Source organism: Moschus berezovskii, chromosome 7 (assembly GCF_049115385.1).
Source record: "Moschus berezovskii isolate FMDL1 chromosome 7, NW_MosBer_1.0, whole genome shotgun sequence".
Classification (NCBI taxonomy): Eukaryota; Metazoa; Chordata; class Mammalia; order Artiodactyla; family Moschidae; genus Moschus; species Moschus berezovskii.
In genome coordinates this window covers 77,300,170-77,320,635 of record NC_142466.1, presented here as the reverse complement: position 1 = coordinate 77,320,635, position 20,466 = coordinate 77,300,170, and the positions used below count along the sequence as shown (strand labels likewise).

The 20,466-nt window shown below is 53.6% G+C and overlaps 1 protein-coding gene across 2 annotated transcripts; it reads left to right on the top strand.

The window, feature by feature from the left end:
• The first annotated feature begins 1,935 nt into the window (after positions 1–1,935).
• Positions 1,936–16,053, top strand: EGR3 (early growth response 3). Of its 2 annotated transcripts, XM_055427216.2 has the most exons (3): positions 2,617–2,754; positions 3,157–3,209; positions 4,050–16,053. In XM_055427216.2, the coding sequence occupies exons 2-3, from the start codon at positions 3,170–3,172 to the stop codon at positions 5,057–5,059; spliced, it is 1,050 nt and encodes a 349-aa protein (XP_055283191.1). In that variant the 5' UTR covers positions 2,617–2,754; positions 3,157–3,169; the 3' UTR covers positions 5,060–16,053. The 2 variants fall into 2 exon arrangements, with proteins under 2 accessions (XP_055283190.1, XP_055283191.1); XM_055427215.2 differs by lacking the exon at positions 3,157–3,209 and having other exon boundaries at positions 1,936–2,754; positions 4,050–16,052.
• The last annotated feature ends 4,413 nt before the right edge of the window (positions 16,054–20,466 follow it).

The following is a 20,466-nucleotide window of genomic DNA, read 5'->3' as shown; positions in this document are numbered from 1 at the left end:
GTGACGCTACAGCCTGTGTGGTTCCTTTAAAGGCTGCGGGTTCCGTTCTTCTTTCCTTTTCCACTGGATGCCAAAATATGCAAATCCGGGGACCGGAATCTGCAGCCAAATCGAGAAGGAGAAGGGGCGCGGCCGGCGCGTCACCGGATCCGCTCCTTGTATGGCTCTTCCCGGCTTGGCCCGCCGCCCCGCGACCCTCCCTGCAGCCGCCAAGGCCCCTCCCGCGCCCAGCCCGGCTCACACTGCCGCCCACGCCCCCGGGCCGGCCAATCGCCCCCCCCACCCTCCCGCCCCACCGCCTTGGGAGGGAGCCGGGGGCGGGAGGCGCTGCATGCCCTGATTCCGGCCGGAGCCGGGGACCGCTGCAGAGCGCTCCCTCCCCTCGCCGCGCGGGCGGAGGAGAGCCCGGGGGCGCAGAACCTCCCTGGTATAGGTGCGGGGAGCCTGGCGGGAGCGGCAGCAGGGGCGGGGGAGAGGGGGCCCGCGGACGGCGGGAATCCCTCCTTTCCTAAGCACCAGAGGAGATCCGGGGGAGGCCGGGCCCTCCCACCCCTAGCTCTCCATCGAGTGAAGTGGAGGGGAGGAGAGCGAGGTTGTCATCCACCCCCACGACGAGCAGCAGCTTGGGAGTTCCTCCCACACGTCCCCGGCCCGCGTGGCCCTCCTACGGAGTGAGGCCCGGGGATCCTCTCCTCCTCCTTGTCAACACTCCCACTCCCCCTGAGAAATGCACGTTCCCCCAACCCCGGCTCCCGGGCCAGGGACCGCGGGATCCACCGCGCCCACACGGCCACCGAGGAGGGAATCCTCCTACGCCAAGCCGGTGTGATCTGGGGTCGTTCCCCCACGCTCCTCTGCTCTCCTCCCCCTCTCCCGCGGCCCGGCCGCGCGCGCTCCGGGAACAGGCCTCGGGGAACGTATCAGACGCCCCCGGGATCTCTGCCTCCCCCGGGAGGTGACAGCGCTCGGGATCGGCTAACAGGCCGCCCTTGACTGCAGGGCACCCGGCACTCAGCCACGGGGACAACCCCGCGGCAGGCGAGGGGGAGGGCAGAGACCAGGGGAGGTCGCCGCGGTGGCTCGGAAACTGTGGGTTCGGCAGACTCCTGCCGCAACTCGGTGGCGCGCCCTTCGCAGGAAGCACTACACAGCGACTGCGTCTGGGCCTGCTGGGCCCTCCTGCCATCCCGTGGTCAAAGGGGTGCTTTGGAACCATTAGGGGATTTTTGGAGGGTTTGGTGCACATGTTTCCTATCCCCTCGACTTCACTCCTTCACCACCAAAATTGCACACCCTCTACCTACCGAGGTGTGGGGTACTCGCCTCCAGTGCAGCCGCTCTGCAACTACCAGTCTCCCCAACACTACTCTCAGCCTGGTGTCAGCTCAGGGTCAGGGGCCCAGGAAGCAGCAGGAATGTGGGCGGCAAACCCGAGGGAGAGCGACACAAAAGTTCCCGAGGTGGTGGACCGGAGACCCCTCACCCGTTGAAATCCTCCTCAGAGGGACTTTGTCCCAGTCCCAGGCGAGAGGAGTCCTGGACAGCAGAGGAGCGGCGCGGGGTCAGGGTCGGAGCGCACATCTTCCGGCTTCCCCAGAAGTTCCCAGGCTGCAAAGGGACCCCCGCGGTGTGTTTTCAATCCTTTTTCTTCCTGCTGGGGAGAGAGTGTCGGAGGCCACCTGCAAACCGCCCCACCTCACTGCCCCCGCCCCGCCCTGCGATCCTATAAGCGCGCTCTCTCCTAGTGCCGACCCAAAATAAACACACGGGAGGCTATTGCTCTTTCGACCCCGCGCTGCGCGCTTTACGCTTCACTTTCAGTTACATCCCTCTTTCCTCTCGCCTCTCGAATTTTCTTTCCTTTTTCTCTTCTATTTCTCTTTTTTTTAAGATCCGCGAGCGATGCGGGCGCCGCACGTTGGCTGCGGCCCGCTTCCTGCTTTCTAATGTTCCATTGTGAGGAGCTTCCATTGTGACGTCGCGCCCCTTCGGCTGGGCTTTGTCTGTCCATATATGGGCAGCTACGTCACGGAGCTTTCCCGGGGCTCAGATAAATAGGCTGGTGGAGTTCCCTGGCTGGGAGCTTTTGGGCAGCAGTGAGCTTGCTAGGAAGCGGCGGGGCTGGTGCTGGAGGTAGCAGCGGCAGCGGCAGCGGCAGAGGCGGCTGGCAGAGGCAGTGGCGGCGGTGGCGGTGGCGGATCGGGGGGCGGGGGGGCCGCGGGAGCGCGTCTGTTGGTGATATCAATACTGAGGCCGCGTGCGACCCCCTTGGACCGAGATCTCCCCACCCCACCCCAACCCAGCCCCCACCCACCTAGCGCACACGCCCCTCCCCACCACCACCACCACGACCTTACCACGGCGCCAGCTGAGGCACCCAAGAGGATTACCCACCCTTTGCCCTCTCCCCCACCCACCCCTCAAAAAAGAGAAGATCCCCTCCCCAGACCCACCCCTTCCCCTCTTCCCTCCCCCCTCCCCCCGAACTTTCCCTCTCGCATGCTTTTCCCCTGCACCACCGATCGCCTCTCGGATGCCGCTTGCCTGGAAGCTGCGTTAGGAGCGAGAGGCGGCGGCGGCGGCGGCAGCTCGGGAGTGCTATGACCGGCAAACTCGCCGAGAAGCTGCCGGTGACCATGAGCAGTTTGCTAAACCAACTGCCTGACAATCTGTACCCCGAGGAGATCCCCAGCGCGCTCAACCTCTTTTCTGGCAGCAGCGACTCGGTAGCCCATTACAATCAGATGGCTACAGGTAAGGGCGGCCGGGAGGCGGCGAGGCAGCGAGGAAGGAAAGGGAGAGAGGAAGAGGAGGAGGGAACGAGCTAGCTACGGATGGGTAGATGGATGGATGGATGGAGAGATGGGGGGGTGGCCGCGCGCTGGGAATTTTCCGGGGGGCGAGTTGCTTTTCCCACCCACTCCTCCCGCCCTCCCCGATCGGGAAGGCTCGGTTGGCGACGCCACGGTAGAGGCTTCGATTCTTCCGGGTGGGGGCAGCCGCCGACCGAAGGGAGGTAGGTGCGAGCGGCTCTGGGGTTCTCCACTTAGGGGGCGCGATCGCCGGGCTGCGCGCAAGGCGTAGTGCCGTCGCCCCCTTTCCCGGGAGGAGCCCAACGTCCCTTTTCACCCGCGCTCTCCCCCCTTACTCCCTCAGCCTCCCACCCGGGATGGAGCCATGTGCGGCGTGGAGTCCCCGCGGTGGGAGAGGTACTGCGACGCTGCCTTTCCAGGGCGTTCAGCAAAGCCGTGGGGGTGTGGGGACGGCGGGGAGGGGAGAAGGTGGGGATCCACCCGCCCGGGGGCTGCCACGGGGGGCGATCCCCGGACCGAGGAGCTTGGGAAGAGCGGCCACTCCCGCCATGGAGACACCGGCCGGTTTTCCGCCGCCCTCCACTCTCGCTAAGCTGAGGCTGGGCTTTCCCCCTCCAGCAGGAGCCGAAAGCTCCTTCAGGCCCGGAGGAGGCTGGGGCTGGGGGAGGCGGCAGGAGAGCTCCCTTTGCGGGCAGCACCCTCTACGCGCCGAGGACAAAGCGACGGAGCGCTCCGGGTCAGCTACCCGGGCGCGGTGCGCACAGGGGGCTTCGTCGGGGCAGGAAAGGCGCGGGGTCCGGCGCGGACAGGGTTAGGGGAAGAGGGCCGAGTTGTGTGCGCTGGAGAGCGAGAGCCCGGCGCGCTCCGGGTCTGAAACTACCTGTAGCTGCAGCTACCTGCCCGCCCCACCTCGGGAATAACAACAATGCTTCTCGCTCTCGCGCCTGTGTGTATGTGTGTGTGTGCGTGTGGTACGGGAGTGTGTGTACGGCGTGTGCGGTGTGTGTGCAGCAGCCACTCCACACCCCGATCCGTAGTATTTTGCTGTATCCAGGTTGCGCCCGGGAGCGCGGCACCGCCCGCTTTGCGCTGGGCGCAGCTTTCTTTCCTCTCATCCCATCCGCTGCGCACTCCACGCGGCCGCACCCTCCACACCTGGGCAAGGACCTGGGCGCCCCGGCCCGGGAGCCGACTCGGCTTCACTCACCCCTCCCCTCTCTCCCCCGCTCTCCGCAGAGAATGTGATGGACATCGGTCTGACCAACGAGAAGCCCAATCCGGAACTCTCATATTCGGGCTCCTTCCAGCCAGCCCCCGGCAACAAGACCGTGACCTACTTGGGAAAGTTCGCCTTCGACTCCCCTTCCAACTGGTGCCAGGACAACATCATTAGCCTCATGAGCGCCGGCATTTTGGGGGTGCCCCCGGCCTCTGGGGCACTCAGCACGCAGACCTCCACGGCCAGCATGGTGCAGCCGCCGCAGGGGGACGTGGAGGCCATGTATCCGGCGCTGCCCCCCTATTCTAACTGCAGTGATCTCTACTCGGAGCCTGTGTCTTTCCACGACCCCCAGGGCAACCCCGGGCTCGCCTATTCCCCCCAGGATTACCAATCGGCCAAACCGGCCTTGGACAGCAACCTCTTCCCCATGATTCCCGACTACAATCTATACCACCACCCCAACGACATGGGCTCCATGCCGGAGCACAAGCCCTTCCAGGGCATGGACCCCATCCGGGTCAACCCTCCTCCTATTACCCCGCTGGAGACCATCAAGGCATTCAAAGACAAGCAGATCCACCCGGGCTTTGGCAGCCTGCCCCAGCCGCCGCTCACGCTCAAGCCCATACGGCCTCGCAAGTACCCCAACCGACCTAGCAAGACCCCGCTCCACGAGCGGCCACACGCGTGCCCGGCCGAGGGCTGCGACCGCCGCTTCAGCCGCTCGGACGAGCTGACCCGGCATCTGCGCATCCACACGGGCCACAAGCCCTTCCAGTGCAGGATCTGCATGCGGAGCTTCAGCCGCAGCGACCACCTTACCACTCACATCCGCACGCATACGGGCGAGAAGCCCTTTGCCTGCGAGTTCTGCGGGCGCAAGTTTGCGCGCAGCGACGAGCGCAAGCGCCACGCCAAGATCCACCTCAAGCAAAAGGAGAAGAAGGCGGAGAAAGGGGGTGCGCCTTCTGCGTCCTCGGCGGCCCCGGTGTCCCTGGCCCCTGTGGTCACCACCTGCGCCTGAGGCTCGGGCCCCCAGATCCCACTTTTCCCCTTCAGTGTCTCCCGGCTGCTCGCCTGAATGCGCAGCCGAAAAGCTAGCTACGGAGGCGCAGGGGCCGCGCCCTGGCCTCTCCATGGACGTAAGGCCCCTTGTTTCCCTTGGCTGTCCCCCGTCTCCACCCTTTCACATCGGCCGACGGTAGGGGGCCTGGGCAAGAGGCGCCTTCCCCTCGCTGCCCACCCCTTAGCCAAGGCGTGGGGGCGGAAAGGTGGCGTCTAGCCCGCTTTGTTCAGTTCGGATCGTCTTGATCCAGGTGCCGCCGGGCCGGGCCAAGGACCTGCCGGGGACTGAAGGCGGGGTCCGCCCAAGCCTCGCCGGACCCAAGCACCTCACGGTTCCCCCCACGTGTCCCTCGATTCCCCCTCGAAGACCCGAGAGGGGGAGGGGGTAAGGAGCGCACCAAAGCGCAGAGCTTGCTGCCCGCCGCACGCACGCGCGCCTGCGTGCGGGGATGCGCGCGAGTGTGCGTGCTCGCGTGTGTGTATGTGTTATGTGTGCGTGTGTGTGTTTCTGTGTGTGTGCGCGCGCGCGCACGCGTGTGTGTGAGACTCTTGAGCTGAACTGGGCTGTGTCCACCCCAAACTCTTCCCCACTTCGGGTCCCCGGGCCGCTAGGGAAACGTCCCGGGCTGGGTGCCTGCGCGTGGCGGGACGAGACGGTCTTCCATCTGCTCAGAAATAATGTTTCTTACATAAATGCCTCGGATGCCGCCGCCGCGGTGCTGCTACCGCCGCTTAGGGTTTGGCCCCTCAGAATCCCTCCTTTTCCGAGCGCTTCCCTCTCAAGGCCTCAGGGCAGTTTGATCTGCGGGGAGAAGGAGCAGCCATCCTTGAACCTGCCTTTTTACAAATGTGTTTCCTCAGCCCCACTTTTTAAAATCTCTCTGAGTTTGCCCTCTGCCTTCCCCCGCCTTTCCCCTCTAAGCCTTTCCCCATCTCTTTCCAAATCTTTTTTCCAAAAAGGCAGGCCTCAACCAGCCACCCCATTTCACCATCTTTTTGTTTTCTCTCACTCACATACCCATTTCTCTTCCCACCATTGATTGGAATGCAGCCTTTTTCTCCCCCTTTGTCATCATCCATACAACAGGTAGAATTCAAATTTAGGTAGATGGCATGTGTGTATGTATGTATGTGTATAAATATGTGTGTGTGTTTACACCCACATATAAATACACACACACATATATATAACCTGCACACAGTATGTATTTCTAGCAAAATTAAATCTCTAAGGTACTTGGCAATCCAGTGCAGTGCACCGGAATAAAGAGAACTTATAGGCATATACAGCTTTAAACGATTTATTTTTTATGAAAAAAATGTAACCAATGAGACTGTATCTGCCTATGTGTGTATGTGTATGTGAGTATGTATATATGCATCCATAGAAACACATAGACACACATCTGTGTCCAGATTTTCCTCAAGTTATGGGGATGTCTGCATTAATCCATGTTGATGAATGAGGCACATATCTTCCATACCCCAGTCTCACCTTCTCCCTGCCCTACCTCACCTCTTCTCAGGCACCCCCTCCTCCCCAGGCTCCTCCGCACAGGGGGAACTCTTTGGATGTGGAGTAGTAGGGAAGCTGGCCTGAGACACAGCTTCCAGTGCAGTCTTGCCTGAATGTACTGTTCCCTGTTAGCGTTATTTCTCCTGGGGTCAATAAGCTGCCCAGAGAGAAGGAAGACAGGTCTGGAGTTTACAGAATGTCTGTTTTTAAAGTCACTTTATGCGTTTCCCACTCTTTTTTTTTTTTTTTTAAGAAAAAAGCACCGGTTTTTTTGGTGGTGGATAAATAATACTAAAAGGAATCTAGTGAAAGGGGGAAAAATCATAGAGCAAGAGGATTGTGGATTTCCAGGTACTTGGATTTTTTTGTAGAAGGAGAGAGAAGTGGATGAAGTTTGCCAGGAGGGCCCATATTTTTTCAGCTGAAGGGTAAAATCTTTCTTTGCAGAGACAGTATTTTGCTGAATACTTTTTATAATGTGATGATTATTTAAAAAAAACAAAAATTTTGGTCACTTCAAAGCTGGAAGGAGGAATCAGATACCCTTTAATATTTTTTCCTTGCTCCTTCTGATCTATGCATGTCACTGCATGATAATTCTGAGTTTTCCTTTGTTTTAATAAAACTGTTCTCAGACATTTAAGCTAAACTAAGAGAAAAATGACTTTGTTGCCAAAAGGTTGTGCTATCCAGATTTTTTATATGTCTGCATGTTTTAAGAGGAAAAAAAAGAGAAAAATGCACTCTAACTTATGTGAACTGAGAGAAAAAAATCAGGTTTTAAACAGGAAAACCTATGGGGAATGATATTTTTTGAAAGACTTTTGTATAAAGTTGAGTACTTAGAAAAAGACAAACCAGATGTAATATATTTTGTGGATGTTTTTATTTCTTGGATTTATAGTACCTTATACTAAGGTTAAAAAAATATGCTTGATATTGTGAAAAGGTGAAATTCTTCACCAACATTTCATTTGCTCCTTTGTCACATTGTTATGCCAATATAATATAGTTAATGAAAACAGCATTTTTAAAAACCGAAATATTGAAATGGTGTCATGTTGTACCATTTGCACTGTGAGCAAATGCTAATACAGTAAATATATTGTGTTTGCTGACAATCAGCCGGCCTATAAATCTCCTTATTTTATTTCTTGTTTTTATGGCATACAGTTTTGGTTTGGCCTGTTGGTTTTTTTTTTTTTTTTTTCCTTTTTTGTCTTGTTTTGTTTTTGACTGCTAGTTGGTTTGATAGGTGGTGCTTGTGTCCGGTTTTTGTGGTTCTTGCTCTGAGACCCTTTACCGTGGAAAGGTGGAGTCTGGCGTTATTAGAAGGTGGTCAGAATTTTATGTGGGGTTCTGGTGTTTCCAGGTCCATGTTGAGTGTTTACTGTGGTTCTCAGAGAATTCCACTGTGGTTCTAAGGTTTTTCCTCCACCCTTCTGAGAGCCTCAAACTGCCAGAGAGATTAGACGAACAGATTAGACAAGCTCATGGGCGTCTGGGCTGGACGCTCTCTCTCTGGTCTCCAATGGGTATTTGAGGGTGGAAGGGAGGGGAGCTCCGGGTTTAGGGTCTGCTTCTCTGGTGGTTACCGTGAGCACCAGAGCAGGGGTGGGGGCGAGTGTCTCTGCAGCCACACTCAGTCACGCTCTAGTTGGAGCTGTTAAAGCTACTGAAAAGCAGATAGAGATTTGAGAGGGGTTCTTCAGGGTTGGCAAAATCACTAGAGAGAGGGCGAGCTCTTCTTGTGGTCAGATAATTGGGAAAAATCAGGTTTAAAAGCTCTACAACTCAGTCCTACTTGGACAGCGTTCTCCAGGTCCCACTATTCATAGCGACCTGGAAAAGGAAGTCCTAGTTTTTATGAACTACCCAAGGATCCAATGCTTAGAAGAGAAAGAACCCTGGAATTTGGAGAAATACAGGGAATGTTTTCTATAACAGTAATCCCTCCCGTCTTATAATTTCTATCTCCCATAGGAGTAAAGCTTTCCCTACCCTCTGGGCTTTCTTCTCCGAAACCTTGCTTTACCTTAACCGACTTTATTTGCCAGCCCCAGAGTTTTCGCCATTTCTCTTGAAGAGACACGTACTCTCCACTTCCTTCCTGTGTTCACATCTCCATCCTGCTCCTTATTTCCCATCGTTTATAGAATCCTTTATCATTGGGAGGTTTGTTCTAGAACAGTCTTTGGACAGATCAGTCTCTACCTCTCCTGCCTGCCCCCTGAAATACTCGCTTGGGTTTCTTAGCCATGCATTTTGTATCTTACCTGCTTCAGCAACAGGTAGGAGCTTGGTGTATAATACAGAGCTGTGTCAGTGTACCATGACGTTGTGACTTGGAAACAGCACCTCACCACCTGAGGTGCCAACCAGGCCAGCCATCCAGTGGCAGAATGTCATTGTGATGTCCCTGCTCAGAAACCATTCTATCATGCCCCCTGCCCTCCATGCAGGCCTGTCAGAGTGAAAAATATGGGTGGTATTTCTGGTTGAGAGCAGACCTGGGTGGAGGCTGAGAGCAGACCTGGGTGGAGCAGGTGGGCTGTGGCTTAGAAAAGAATGTTTTTGATGTGAGAGATCAGTAAAGAGAATGCAGTATGCAATCTCTCATGTTCTCACCCACATGAGAGTTCTAGGTCAATGGCTACCATCTTGAATTCTCTTCTCTGGCCTCATGAAACTTGGAAACTTCCAAGCTGCAACTTTGTGTACAGCTGTAAGGAGGTATCCTTCTATTTTAACACAAGGAATCCAAGATGGCTGAAAAGTCCTAGTGAGAATATAGTCCATCTCCTTGCTACACTGGATGAATCCTTCCAGATTCCCATGTGTTTTTCAAGTGAACATTATCAGAGGAAGAGAGGTCACTGGGTTTCTTCACAGTTAGCACACAGCCCTACCTGCGCCTTCTCCAGTCAAACCCGGCGTTCAGAGGGACACTTTCGTCAACAGTGTACTACGCAGCTTGATTAATAAACTTGCTTCCCATTGGTGCATGTTACTCAGCCCAACCTGGTTTAACCACTGGGTTACTTGGCAATATGGCAGCCCGCCTGGCTGGCACCAGCCCTCTGTGGGGTAATCTCTGATTCACACTTTGTAGCTAGATAAGGCTGCCCCAGATAGCATCACATCACCAACCCAACCTGCCTGAGTTTTGTAAATGTGGAGAGAGGAGATTCAACCCTGAAACTTAAGGGTGAAGTGAGGTTAGGGGAGAGGAAAGTTCTGGATGGGGCTATCATGAGAAGCAATCTGCGGAGGCTTTGACCAGAAGAGGTCCGGGAGTGTGGAAACCCCTAAGTTGTTTGGGGGTGAATGAAAGGATACCCCCCAACACACATACACACCCCTCAGAGTGGCATACTGAAAGTGATGACTCTACAAAATTGTACTTAGTGAACTGGGATTGGGTACAGATGAGGCGATACTTTGTGAGAACCGGGGGCAGAGAATAGCTTATATTTTTATTTGGTGGTGGTGGTGAGTGAGTGAACGAGTGTGTGTGTGTGTCTATGTATTATTCACAAGTATATAAAAAGGAATAGGACGGTGGATTCTGGTGAGTGTAGGCAATAACGTGTGGCCACTCATTCCTGATCCCCTCTTGCTAGTCCAGAATTTGCTTGCTGTAGGTGAAGGGTTGTGAACTGCCTTTTCCTGGTCTACATTGGCTCCCCTTGTGTCCTGGAACAATAAACCTGGGGAAAGTAGGAGGCCTCTGTGTATCCCAAAGACTAGAAATCATCCTGGCAAAAATCTTAATGACTAGGGGAAAATGACTTTCTAAAAGGTGCCGTGGGGTTTTAAAAATAGGTCGTAATCCTAAATCTATCCCTAGTGGCTCCTTTTAGCAACCCCACTCTTTGTGTGGGGAGGAGTGAATTCCCTAGAAGAAGGGGATAGATCTGAGTGACCCTTGAAGCCCTTTGGTCCCAGCAGTCCCTGGGACAGCCCTGAGGGCACACCATTACTCCCCCATCTGTCATCTCTGAAGGCGTGGAACATGTCTGGCCTCATCAGCTTCTCCCAGCATCCTAGCTCTTGAAATTTCACTGCTCCTTTTGCTGGAAAGTCCCCATCCATGCAGCCATCTCTAATATTTTCCATGCTGACCATTTTCACTATCCCCTGCAACAACAGAGATGGGGGCAGGGTTGGGGGCAGTGCCGTGGGGCTCTCCCCAGTTTGCACTAGAGTCTCTAATGGGTCATGCCCAGTCAGGAAGGGAGCAGGCCCTGAGCTTCCTGCATGGGATCCTCAATCCCCATCCTTCATCTGGGCTCTGGAATTGGGGTCTTCCCCGCCACCACCACCCCAGCAGGCCACCAGGGGCACAGTGCTCCTCAGCCCCCTAATGGGCATGAAAAAACTATGTCTTCCTCTCTGACAAACATACAGGTGGTGAGAAGCAAGGTTTCTGAGCAAACTTACTAAGGAGGTAATGTAAACAGACCGTGGCCACAAAGTGGCAAATAAGAATCAGAGAATACAGTGTTCTAGATGGTGCTGGCTACTCAGCAGAATATGGGGTGGCTTACTGAGATCCTGCTCTGCTCTCAAGGTCTCTGGGCAAAGGACAAACACAATCTCTGGGCTTTTGGAATGTCGTTCCTTGATCTCAGGCACTCCACCCTGCTCTTACAGTCTCCTCCTTCATCCATTCCTAAGGGTCTTCAAGACCCTACAACCCTCTAATGCCATCATTACTCCAGTTATGTTCTCTTATTTGTGTGGCGCATGATCACTAGCCCTCCAAGTGGCTTCCCATGAGGCCTGCCCGGGGCCTGCTGTCATCTTCACCTTGGACTGTTCACAGTGGCATCACACCCAACCAGAAACCAATGCTCTTTTCTGATCCAGCCAACAACAGACTTGAGTCCCCTCTGGGGTCACCCACTGGGTTTCTAGTGAGAGGCTCAAGAATGCTTCCATTTCTCAGCTCCCTGGAGAAGAAATGTCTGACACTGCCAAGGCTGAGGACAGCCCAGCCCTCCATGAGGGAAGTTACCCTTATCTACGGACCTGCGTTCTGGTCCACCTCAAGTCATCAGGTCCCTGTCTCCACCAAAGGGAGAGAGATTAGTGACAAGAACAGAACTGGGCCTCCAGGAACGTTGGCTTCTTCTCAACAACAGGCTGCAAGAGTTCTGGCACTTTTACTCCTGAGCGCTTTGCCCATCCAGGTGGTCCAGGCACCCAAAGGTCTTCCATTCTTCCTTGTTCCCTTTTCCCTACTGCTTAGGAAGGTCGGGCCCTCTGAGCAGGATAGAAAATTTTCCTGCTCCTGTATGACCCTCGTGTGCTAAGGAAAGCTTAGTTAGGGACACTTGTTACTCAGGTCTCTGTCCTGAAAATTGAGAGGCAGTTTGATAACCCAGCAGCTACTCCAGGTGTGCCCTTGGGGCCCTTAACTTGTTTTGGAGTCATCATCCATCCTTGATCTGAACCCAGCTCTGCCACTTTCTTGCAGTGTGACTGTCAACAAGTTTCTTGGTCTCTCTGGACATCGCTTTCCTGCTGTCTGATCATTACTGTCGTGGGGTTCAAGTGAGGTGATGTGTACGATGCCTGACTCAGTGTGGGTGCAACATAAATGCTACTTATCTTGCTTGCTTCTTGCCCTGCCCTCTTTCCCCATCCTCCAAACCCAGATGAGAGAAAGAGGCTTCTGGCTCCACCAGGGATCGGTACATGGATCCAAACACAACCAGAGGAACGTGCAGTCCTCAAAGCCGCTCCCAACCCCAGCCATCCACTGGACATCTGTATTCTGAAAATGGGTCCTCTCCACCCACCTCCCCCCAATCCACCCAGAGAACACGAGTCCTGTCCCTTCTTGGCCGCAGTTGCCGCTCATTGTTGCCATTTCCTGCCCTGGTTCCTGACCCCTTCCCTGGTCCTTTTGTCTCTCTCACTTAGATGGGTGGATGTAACACCTTCCTGATCCAGTATCATCTGCAAAGTTAATTAATGTGTCATCAGGTTGTTGCCTGCTTCCTGATCCTTATCAGGGATTTAAATAAAACGCAGCAGCCCCAGCTCTTCCCCGACCATCCCTCACCCTGGATCTGAGACTTGTTCTTAGTCATCAGTCCTTGACCTCAGCCTTCTGGCCAGTTCTCAGCTTCCAGCCCCAGGGCTGTTGGTGCTGCCCCTGCCCCGCCCTAGTTTGGGAACAGAAGTGCCATCCAGGGCTTTAATGACAATGATGTTCTTGAGAGAATCAGGGTTGCCAGGGACTTTACCTCATCCCACCCCCTTAGACGGGTTCCCCTAGGTTTGTAGAGTCATAAGGGACTTTGGAGAATGCAATGGCAACCTGCTCCACTATTCTCACCTGGGAAATCCCATGGACAGAGGAACATGGCAGGCTACTGTCCATGGGGCTGGATGTGACTTATCGATTAAACAACAAAACAACAAAGGGACTTTGAGAGGCTATTTAATCCAACACACTCCTTTTCAAGTGTGGAGGAGGTCATGATTTGTCCAAGATCATATATATCCAGTAAAAGCAGAGTCAGGATTTCAGATCCAGACTCTCAGCAGATGGTCCCATAAAAGGGTGCTAATTGCTTCACTTATTTAATAAATATTTGTGGAAGGATATAGCCATGAACAAAAGAAAAAGTCCCTCTATTCTCAAAGATTCTCTTCTCCAGGGAAGAAACAGGTAAAAAACAAACAAGTAAATACATGTTGTGTCAGATTGTGATATGTGTCACAGAGAAGAAGAGTAAGAAGAATGACGAGTGTTGGAGAGCTGATTATGATACTATATAGGGTGCGGGACTTCCCTGGTGGTCCAGTGGTAAAGAATCTGCCTTTCAGTGCAGGAGATCCCTGGTTGGGGAACTAAGATCCCACATGCCACAGAGCTTACTGAGCCCTCGCTCCACAACCAGAGAGACTGCATGCTGCAATGAAAGATTCCTCAAGCTGCAACTAAGATTTGACATAGCCAAAAATAAATAAATATATTTTAAAAATATACTAGAGGGTGGTCCAGGACAACCAAACAGGGAAGGAGCCTTTGTGCACAGATGCAGGAAATGATGGAGCTGGCCACACAGGGACCTCTGAGCATTAGCTTTCCGGGCAGAGGGGATGGCAAGTATAAGGGTCCTAATGATGGTATTCTTGGAGTATTAAAGGAATCACATGGAGCCAGAGTGACTGGAAAGAAGCCAGGGAAGGAGTCAGCCATAGGAAGAAGTCAGAGAGGTAGTGTGGGGGCCAGATCACAGAGAAAGCAAACCCGTTCTGAAGACTGATGGTCAGAGAGAGCCCCATCCCCCACCAAGCCTCTGGGGAGAACACTGACCTGTGTCTGGATGCCCCTCTCTCTCCCCACGCTACCTCCCCTTTCACCCTTCAAACCCCCTTCCTCTGCTTGGCCTCCTCACCCCCTCACTGCAGTCTTCTTTACTGTCCTTTCACATCCTCTCAGAGGCCACTGATGATTCCTAGATTGTCCAAGGAGAGAGAGAGCTGCCTCCTGTGAGAACCACAGCCTGAAAACCCTTTCTCCTCCTGTTGCCATTTGCCTTGATACCAAGTCCCTAATAAGATGGATGACTCTTCCTGCTCTCCAACCTCAGAATGGGAATTTCCCTTGGCCTCATCTCTGAGGAACTGCTGGAAAGGCAGCAGCCTCCTTCATCTGTGGCTGGATTGGCCATGTTTCCTGCCTTGGCAAAGAGCTGGTGGATGGCTGCTTTTCTCCAATAGGGTCATATTCGCATCCCGTCTCAGCCCTCATCTTGTAAGATGGAACATTCCTGAAATCACTTCATCTGCAGTCTTCCTGGCTACAAGCTCCATTTCCCTGGATTTTTGCAAATCTTGGAGCATCATTTCTATACACTCATCTGAGCAGTTTCATCCTGGAGAAGAAAAAATGTCTTCCCTTGCCTTTTTTTGGGTCTTCCACTTCATGTCTTTCCAAAAGCCCCCATCAATCTCCATCTTTCTGTGGCAACTTGGCATCATCCAGAGCTTCTTTGCATCTAATTAATTTATCCCTTAATTTAGTGAAACCATATCAAAGCAGATCCAGTGCTGCCCCTTGGAGGGGAGGGGAATCAGAAGTACAAAGACAAATAAGTACAGGACAAAATTCCTGCCCTCGAGGATCTTCCATTCTATCAAGGGAAAGGCAGACATGTAAACAGACCGCTTCCGTAAATTGGGCCTCTTTTCACATGTGCTTTCCAGGTGGCATTCGTGGTAAAGAACCTGCCTGCCAATGCAGAAGACATAAAAGACATGGGTTCAATCCTCTGGAGGAGGGCATGGCAACCCACTCCAGCATTCTTGCCTAGAAAATCCCATGGACAGAGGAGCCTGGTGGACTACAGTCTATAGGCTCGCAGAGTCAGACACGACTGAAGCGTCTTAGCACACATGTCATGTGATGGTAATGCCTGATAGGAAGGCATCTAAATCAGAGTCCAGTGGGAGATGGGAGAGGTGGGGGTGGGGTGAGGAACGCTTCCTGGGGAACTTAGAGCATCCTCTCCAGACCCCACAATAATAATGAAGCCCCAAAGTCACCAGGAACTTAACTACCTGTCAAGTGTTGTGCTAATTTCTTTTGTGAATTATCCCATTGGGCTCTAGGTGGAGTGGATCTACCTGGGATGTTCGCCTGGTGGCCTATAGGGCTGCTCACTCTCTTGTCCTTTTCCCGAAGGAGAAAGAGAACATCCCGGTGGCCCACAGGCCCCAGAAAACAACATAGCAGCTTGGCATATCTGGAGCGGGCCCAGCTGGCTTGGTGGAGGTTGTCCAACCCAGATGACACTTCCTGTGTTACATTCTGGTTGCTTCTTCCTGCAGGGTAGACTTTTCTGGGGCTTGGGGAGGGGTTAGGATGGGGACTCCATCTTCAGATTCTTCTTGATCCATGCAGAGCATCCTTTCTGCTCTCCTCCTCAGCTGTTTCTCAGCTCAGGGCCTGAGATGGTCAGCTGGGGGCCAAGGCAACCCCATGCCCTCTTTCTTCTGACACTCAGAGTTCTGCTTCTACAATTCCAGGGGCTTCTCTGGTGGCTTCGATGGTAAAGGATGTGCCTGCAGTGTAGGAGACCCAGGTTCAATCCCTGGGTTGCGAAGATCCCCTGGAAGAGGGCATGGCAACCCACTCCAGTATTCTTGCCTGAAGAAACCCATGGATAGAGGAGCCTGGCAGGCTACAGTTCATGGGGTGGCAAAAGATTTGGACACTACTGAGTGACTAACACTCTTCCACAATTCCAGGCATGGACAGACCTCTGCCTTCCCCCTATCAGCCCACCCACCTGCTTCTCCTTTGCTGCTGTTGGAACAGCTCAGATCTCTGTCAAAAGACCAAAGGCACTCCAATAAAGAAAAAAAAAAAGCCAAGAAAATTTGAGGAAAAAATTATTTATTAACAACTTGAACTGTCAGATATTTTAGAGTATTATTATAAGCACTGATAATTCACTATTCTTATAAAAAAAGACATATGTCAAGAGAACAAACAGAAAAATAAAATTTAAATATTGGTAAGAATTAAAAAAAAAAAAAAAGACCAAAGTCATAGCTTCAACCCCAGAACTGCCTTTCTGTGTTAGACCATATGTCAACCTCATAACTTGGCTGAGTCTCTGTTTTCCCATCTGTACAATGGGGTTAATGCCCCTACTCTCCACCAGGCTGTTGAGTGGATCTGCTGCATTGTAAAATTGTGATAAGGAGCTCTTCTGTCCCAAAAGCTTGAAGAAGACTCCTGGGGGATGCTCTTCTCCTTCTACAGGTGAATATTCTGGGCAGATGTTCCCAAGAGATCTAGGAGCTAGGTCTGAATTCTTCCTATTAGATCATGTGAAAAAACCACACAGGATCCAGGTGACAAGCTCAGGCATGGTCCCTGCTTCACAGTTAGAAACTGTACCTTCTGGGTCATGGGATGGTGAAATCTACATCCAATGAGAATCTGTATCGTCAAACCATTGTTCACCCCTGGGCCCCGCTGCATCAGGAGTTAAGAGATCTGGCTACTGGTACTGACTCTGAGATTAGGACAAAACTGTATGATGTTTGCAAAGTCACAGTCCCCCTCTGGGTCTTACAGTTCGATCAGGAAAGTGAGTGGTGCTGATGGTGGATCCACACAACACCTCCAGCTGTGATGTCCTGGGAACGGCAGGCTGGGTCTTATGGGTCCACACAAGACCTAGGCCTCCATCTCAGCAGGGGGAGCTGAGCCAGAGCTGGGCCACAGCAGGTTGAGGGAGAGGCCTCTGCTCTTGTCCTCCTGGGCCCTAGCTTAATGATCCTGCTTCCTTCTGCTCAAAAGCTCCGGCCTATCTCCAGCCCTGTGCTGGCTCCCTGGGGCCTCTGTTCACTGACTATCATTCCTTCTGGCCTGAGTCTGTGCTGCGGGAATGTTCTGGGGCTGTGATTATTTGGGAAATGTGTTTCTTAACCCTTGTCCCCCTGTGGGCATGCTAAGTCGTTTCAGTCATGTCCGACTTTGTGCGACCATATGGGCTGTCGCCCACCAGGCTCCTCTGTCCATGGGATTCTCCAGGCAAGAATACTGGAGTGGGTTGCCATGCCCTCCTCCAGGGGATTTTCCCCACGAGGGATCAAGTCTGTGTCTCCTGCGTCTCCAGCATTGGCAGGCGGATTACCACTAGTGCCACCTAGGAAACCCTTTGTCCCCCTTACTTGCCTATAAAATGTATAGAAATTGGTATGGAGTGAGGTCCCCGGGTTTGGGGTCCCAGTCAGTCTAAATGCTCTCAGAGAGGCCTGAGATGCGTGAATGGGTCAGCCTCCCACCTCTGGACTGGAAGGCCCCAGAGGGTGGCCGGTTCCTGAGGGAGCCACTGCCCTGATGAGGGAGCAGGAGGGCTCAAGGGCTCTGCCTCTGGGTCTCCATCCTGAAGACTTGCACTGCTGGGAGTCCTCCATGGCTAGATTTTTAGCCCCAAAGCCACCACCTGAGCCTCTGCCTCTGCTGCCAGGACCTTGTCCCAGGAAAGGCCTCCCAGGAAGTTCTGGAACCTCATTCCTTCTTCCGAACCCCAAAACCCAAGTGTGCTCCTCCCCATCCTCCTCCTCAGCAGGCTGCCAGCAGCCCGTCCCGGCCTGGCCGGGCTGGCACACCCTCACTCCCTTATCTCCAACATCACCTATTTATTCTAACCCCTCACCCCACTGGAGCGTCTGCTGGGTTTCCCAACCACCCCTGGGTCAAGCCTGTGTCGGATGAGTTGAGTCATTACCTCCATCTCCTCCCCAACCCTCCCAGGTCCCAGGGCTTGGTCTGGTTTAGCAGGCTGGGAGGGAAGACACATCCTTTCCATGAAAGTAGAAGAAGCCTCCCAGGACAAGGATTTCCCTGAGATTCAGCCTAACTTTGTCTTCCCTGGCACAGTAGTGGGCCTTCCTAGGTCAGTCCCATGAACTGCCCCCATCACCCACTGGGCCACCCAGTAGCTTGTTTGAGTATTCTTCCTGCCCATTTCCCCTGGCAGTACCTCCTCCAAGTATTCAGGGCAACTTGGACACAGCAACTAAGTCAATTCTCTGGGCCTCAGATGACACATCTCTGAAATGAGGATAATGATACCTCACCTGCCTCAGGCAGGACACTAGCCAGCCCATTTCCCAAGGTCCTGTTTGGTTCTCTTAGGGCTGCTTGTTCTCAGCTCTTTCTTACACTGAGAACAACACCTCTTCTGCATCCATTTGGGTTTCTTAGCTCACTTTGCCCCTTGCTCTGGGGACTAGCTCTCTCCCATCCACAACCCCTACCCTCCAGTCTCCGATGATTTTCTTATAGGAAATCCCCAAATCCCATAAAATCTCTGCGAACAGGCCTCCCCACAGAGGCTCAGGTCACCACCTCCCTCTGCACTGCCCCTGCCTCATCTAGGGAAACCCAGAGGTTACAAAGCAAGGCCTAGTTTCCCTCTGGGAACGAGAAGAGGGTTCTGCTCTCTGTTCACACAGCATCTGGCAGGCCCTTGGCAGTCCCTTCTGTGTGCAGCTGGGGGCTTGGCTCTCGGCTTTGCACACTTGCCCTCCACACTTGCTCACAGGTGCCCCACTCCATTGTCCCACAAGCAGTCTCTCCTGCCCTCCCTCCCTCTTCTCGATTTCTCTCTCTGCTCTGTGCACCAAGAACACGCCCTCCCAACCCACCAATCCTACACACGCCACTGTGCTCTACAAGCTTCAGCTCCAGAATTTCCCAGTTCTCTGCTCACTCCTCCACCGCATCCCCTCCAACTCCACCCTCAAAAGGGCGGGCCCCTGTCTGCCCCCAAGACAGAGACACCTCAGCTTCTCTCAGCCTGCTTTCATCAGAGGGGGTCTTTGCAGGCCCCTCAACTTCCTTTCCCCCTGAGAAAAAGCAGCTCAAGGTCCCCACCAGCCTGGGGAAGCCCCTCCCCAGCATCTGGTGAAAGGACAAGAAGGAAGAACTGTAGGTTCTTTTCCCCAAGACTTCTAGATTTTGTACCAAAATGCAGGGTGTGCTCCTGTTTGCATTTTTTTTTTTGTTTCCTTTCTGAAAATAACCATGAAACTATCATTTCCTCCCACTGCCTTTTCCCTATCTTATTTGGATTAGCAACAGAGTTCCTGAGAGAGGTAGTTTGGAGCCACTGACAACCTCCTTCTCTGACCTGGGTCTGGTGCACTCACAGGTGGCTTTCGAGCAGGTGCTGTGTCCCTCGGGTTGGAGCGAAGGAGCCCCGAGGCTGGGCACGGTGGGTCCAGGAGACCACCACACCCCACCTTCCCCTGCCAAAAAAACAATCAGGGACTTTTAGGAAACCAAAAGTTTTCTGCCCAACCTTGAGGCCTTGACCCCAACGTGGCAAATATCTGGAAGGACTCTGTCCTCTGCTGTAGCTCTTGGGTGTGGGGGAGGGGCCAGCAACTCAACCCCCACTTCTTCCCCGCCCCCACCACCCCGGCTGACCAGATTGGAGGCTGCTGTGGTTGTGGACTCTCAAAGTAGTTGGGGGACAGAGGGATCAACACAGAGGCATCTATATTTACGCAAGAAGGAAAATGGGGTCCATGCTGGGGAATATATTTCTCTTTTCCTATTTCATTTTCATGCAATATACCTCCTCCAGTTCAATCATTCAGGGCACTCATACAGTTGCACCAACCAAGCCTCTAAAGATGCCATGTCCAGGGTTGTGGGAGGCAGATCAGTGAGGTCCCAGGAGGAACCCTGAGACTCACTGCCTCAGAGCGCCCTCAGGGTCCAGCCCCTGACTTTCCCATGGCTTGCTTGAGAAACTGGGTTTGCCCCCCTTCCCTATCCCTCAGCCCTTGCTGTGAAGAGATGCTGGCCCCAAAGGTCTGAAGTCTTTTGTGACACCTCAGAGAAGTCCAGAAGCTGCGGCTTTGGTAGAAGGAGGGCAGTTAGATACAGAGGGGTTGAAGAGCCTCGTCTTGGAGGGTGCCCCAAACCAAAGGTTCTGGTCCAGCTCCCAGCCCCCACACCCGCATCCACCTGCCTTTACTTCTGGTTGAAGACCACCCTGAGGGAGGGTCTGTGGGGCCTGGGAAGTTGCAGTCCCACATGAGGCAAGGGGTGGCCGCAGGAGGGTCTAAGACCTGTATTGTACACAGAGCTTGTCCTAGCTCTGCAGGGTTTGCGGGGGGTGTGCCCCCAACCCCCTCCTCATACTCACTTAGTTTCCCTTCCCTCCCCACGTGCCTTCTTTGGGGACCCTTTCCTGATCAGTCCAGAAGTGCTGCTGGCAAGGACTTGGGGGTCAGCTGGCCTGGCCTCAGGGGCCTCACTGGTTCTTCCTCTACAGCTATGAGCCCCCCTTGAC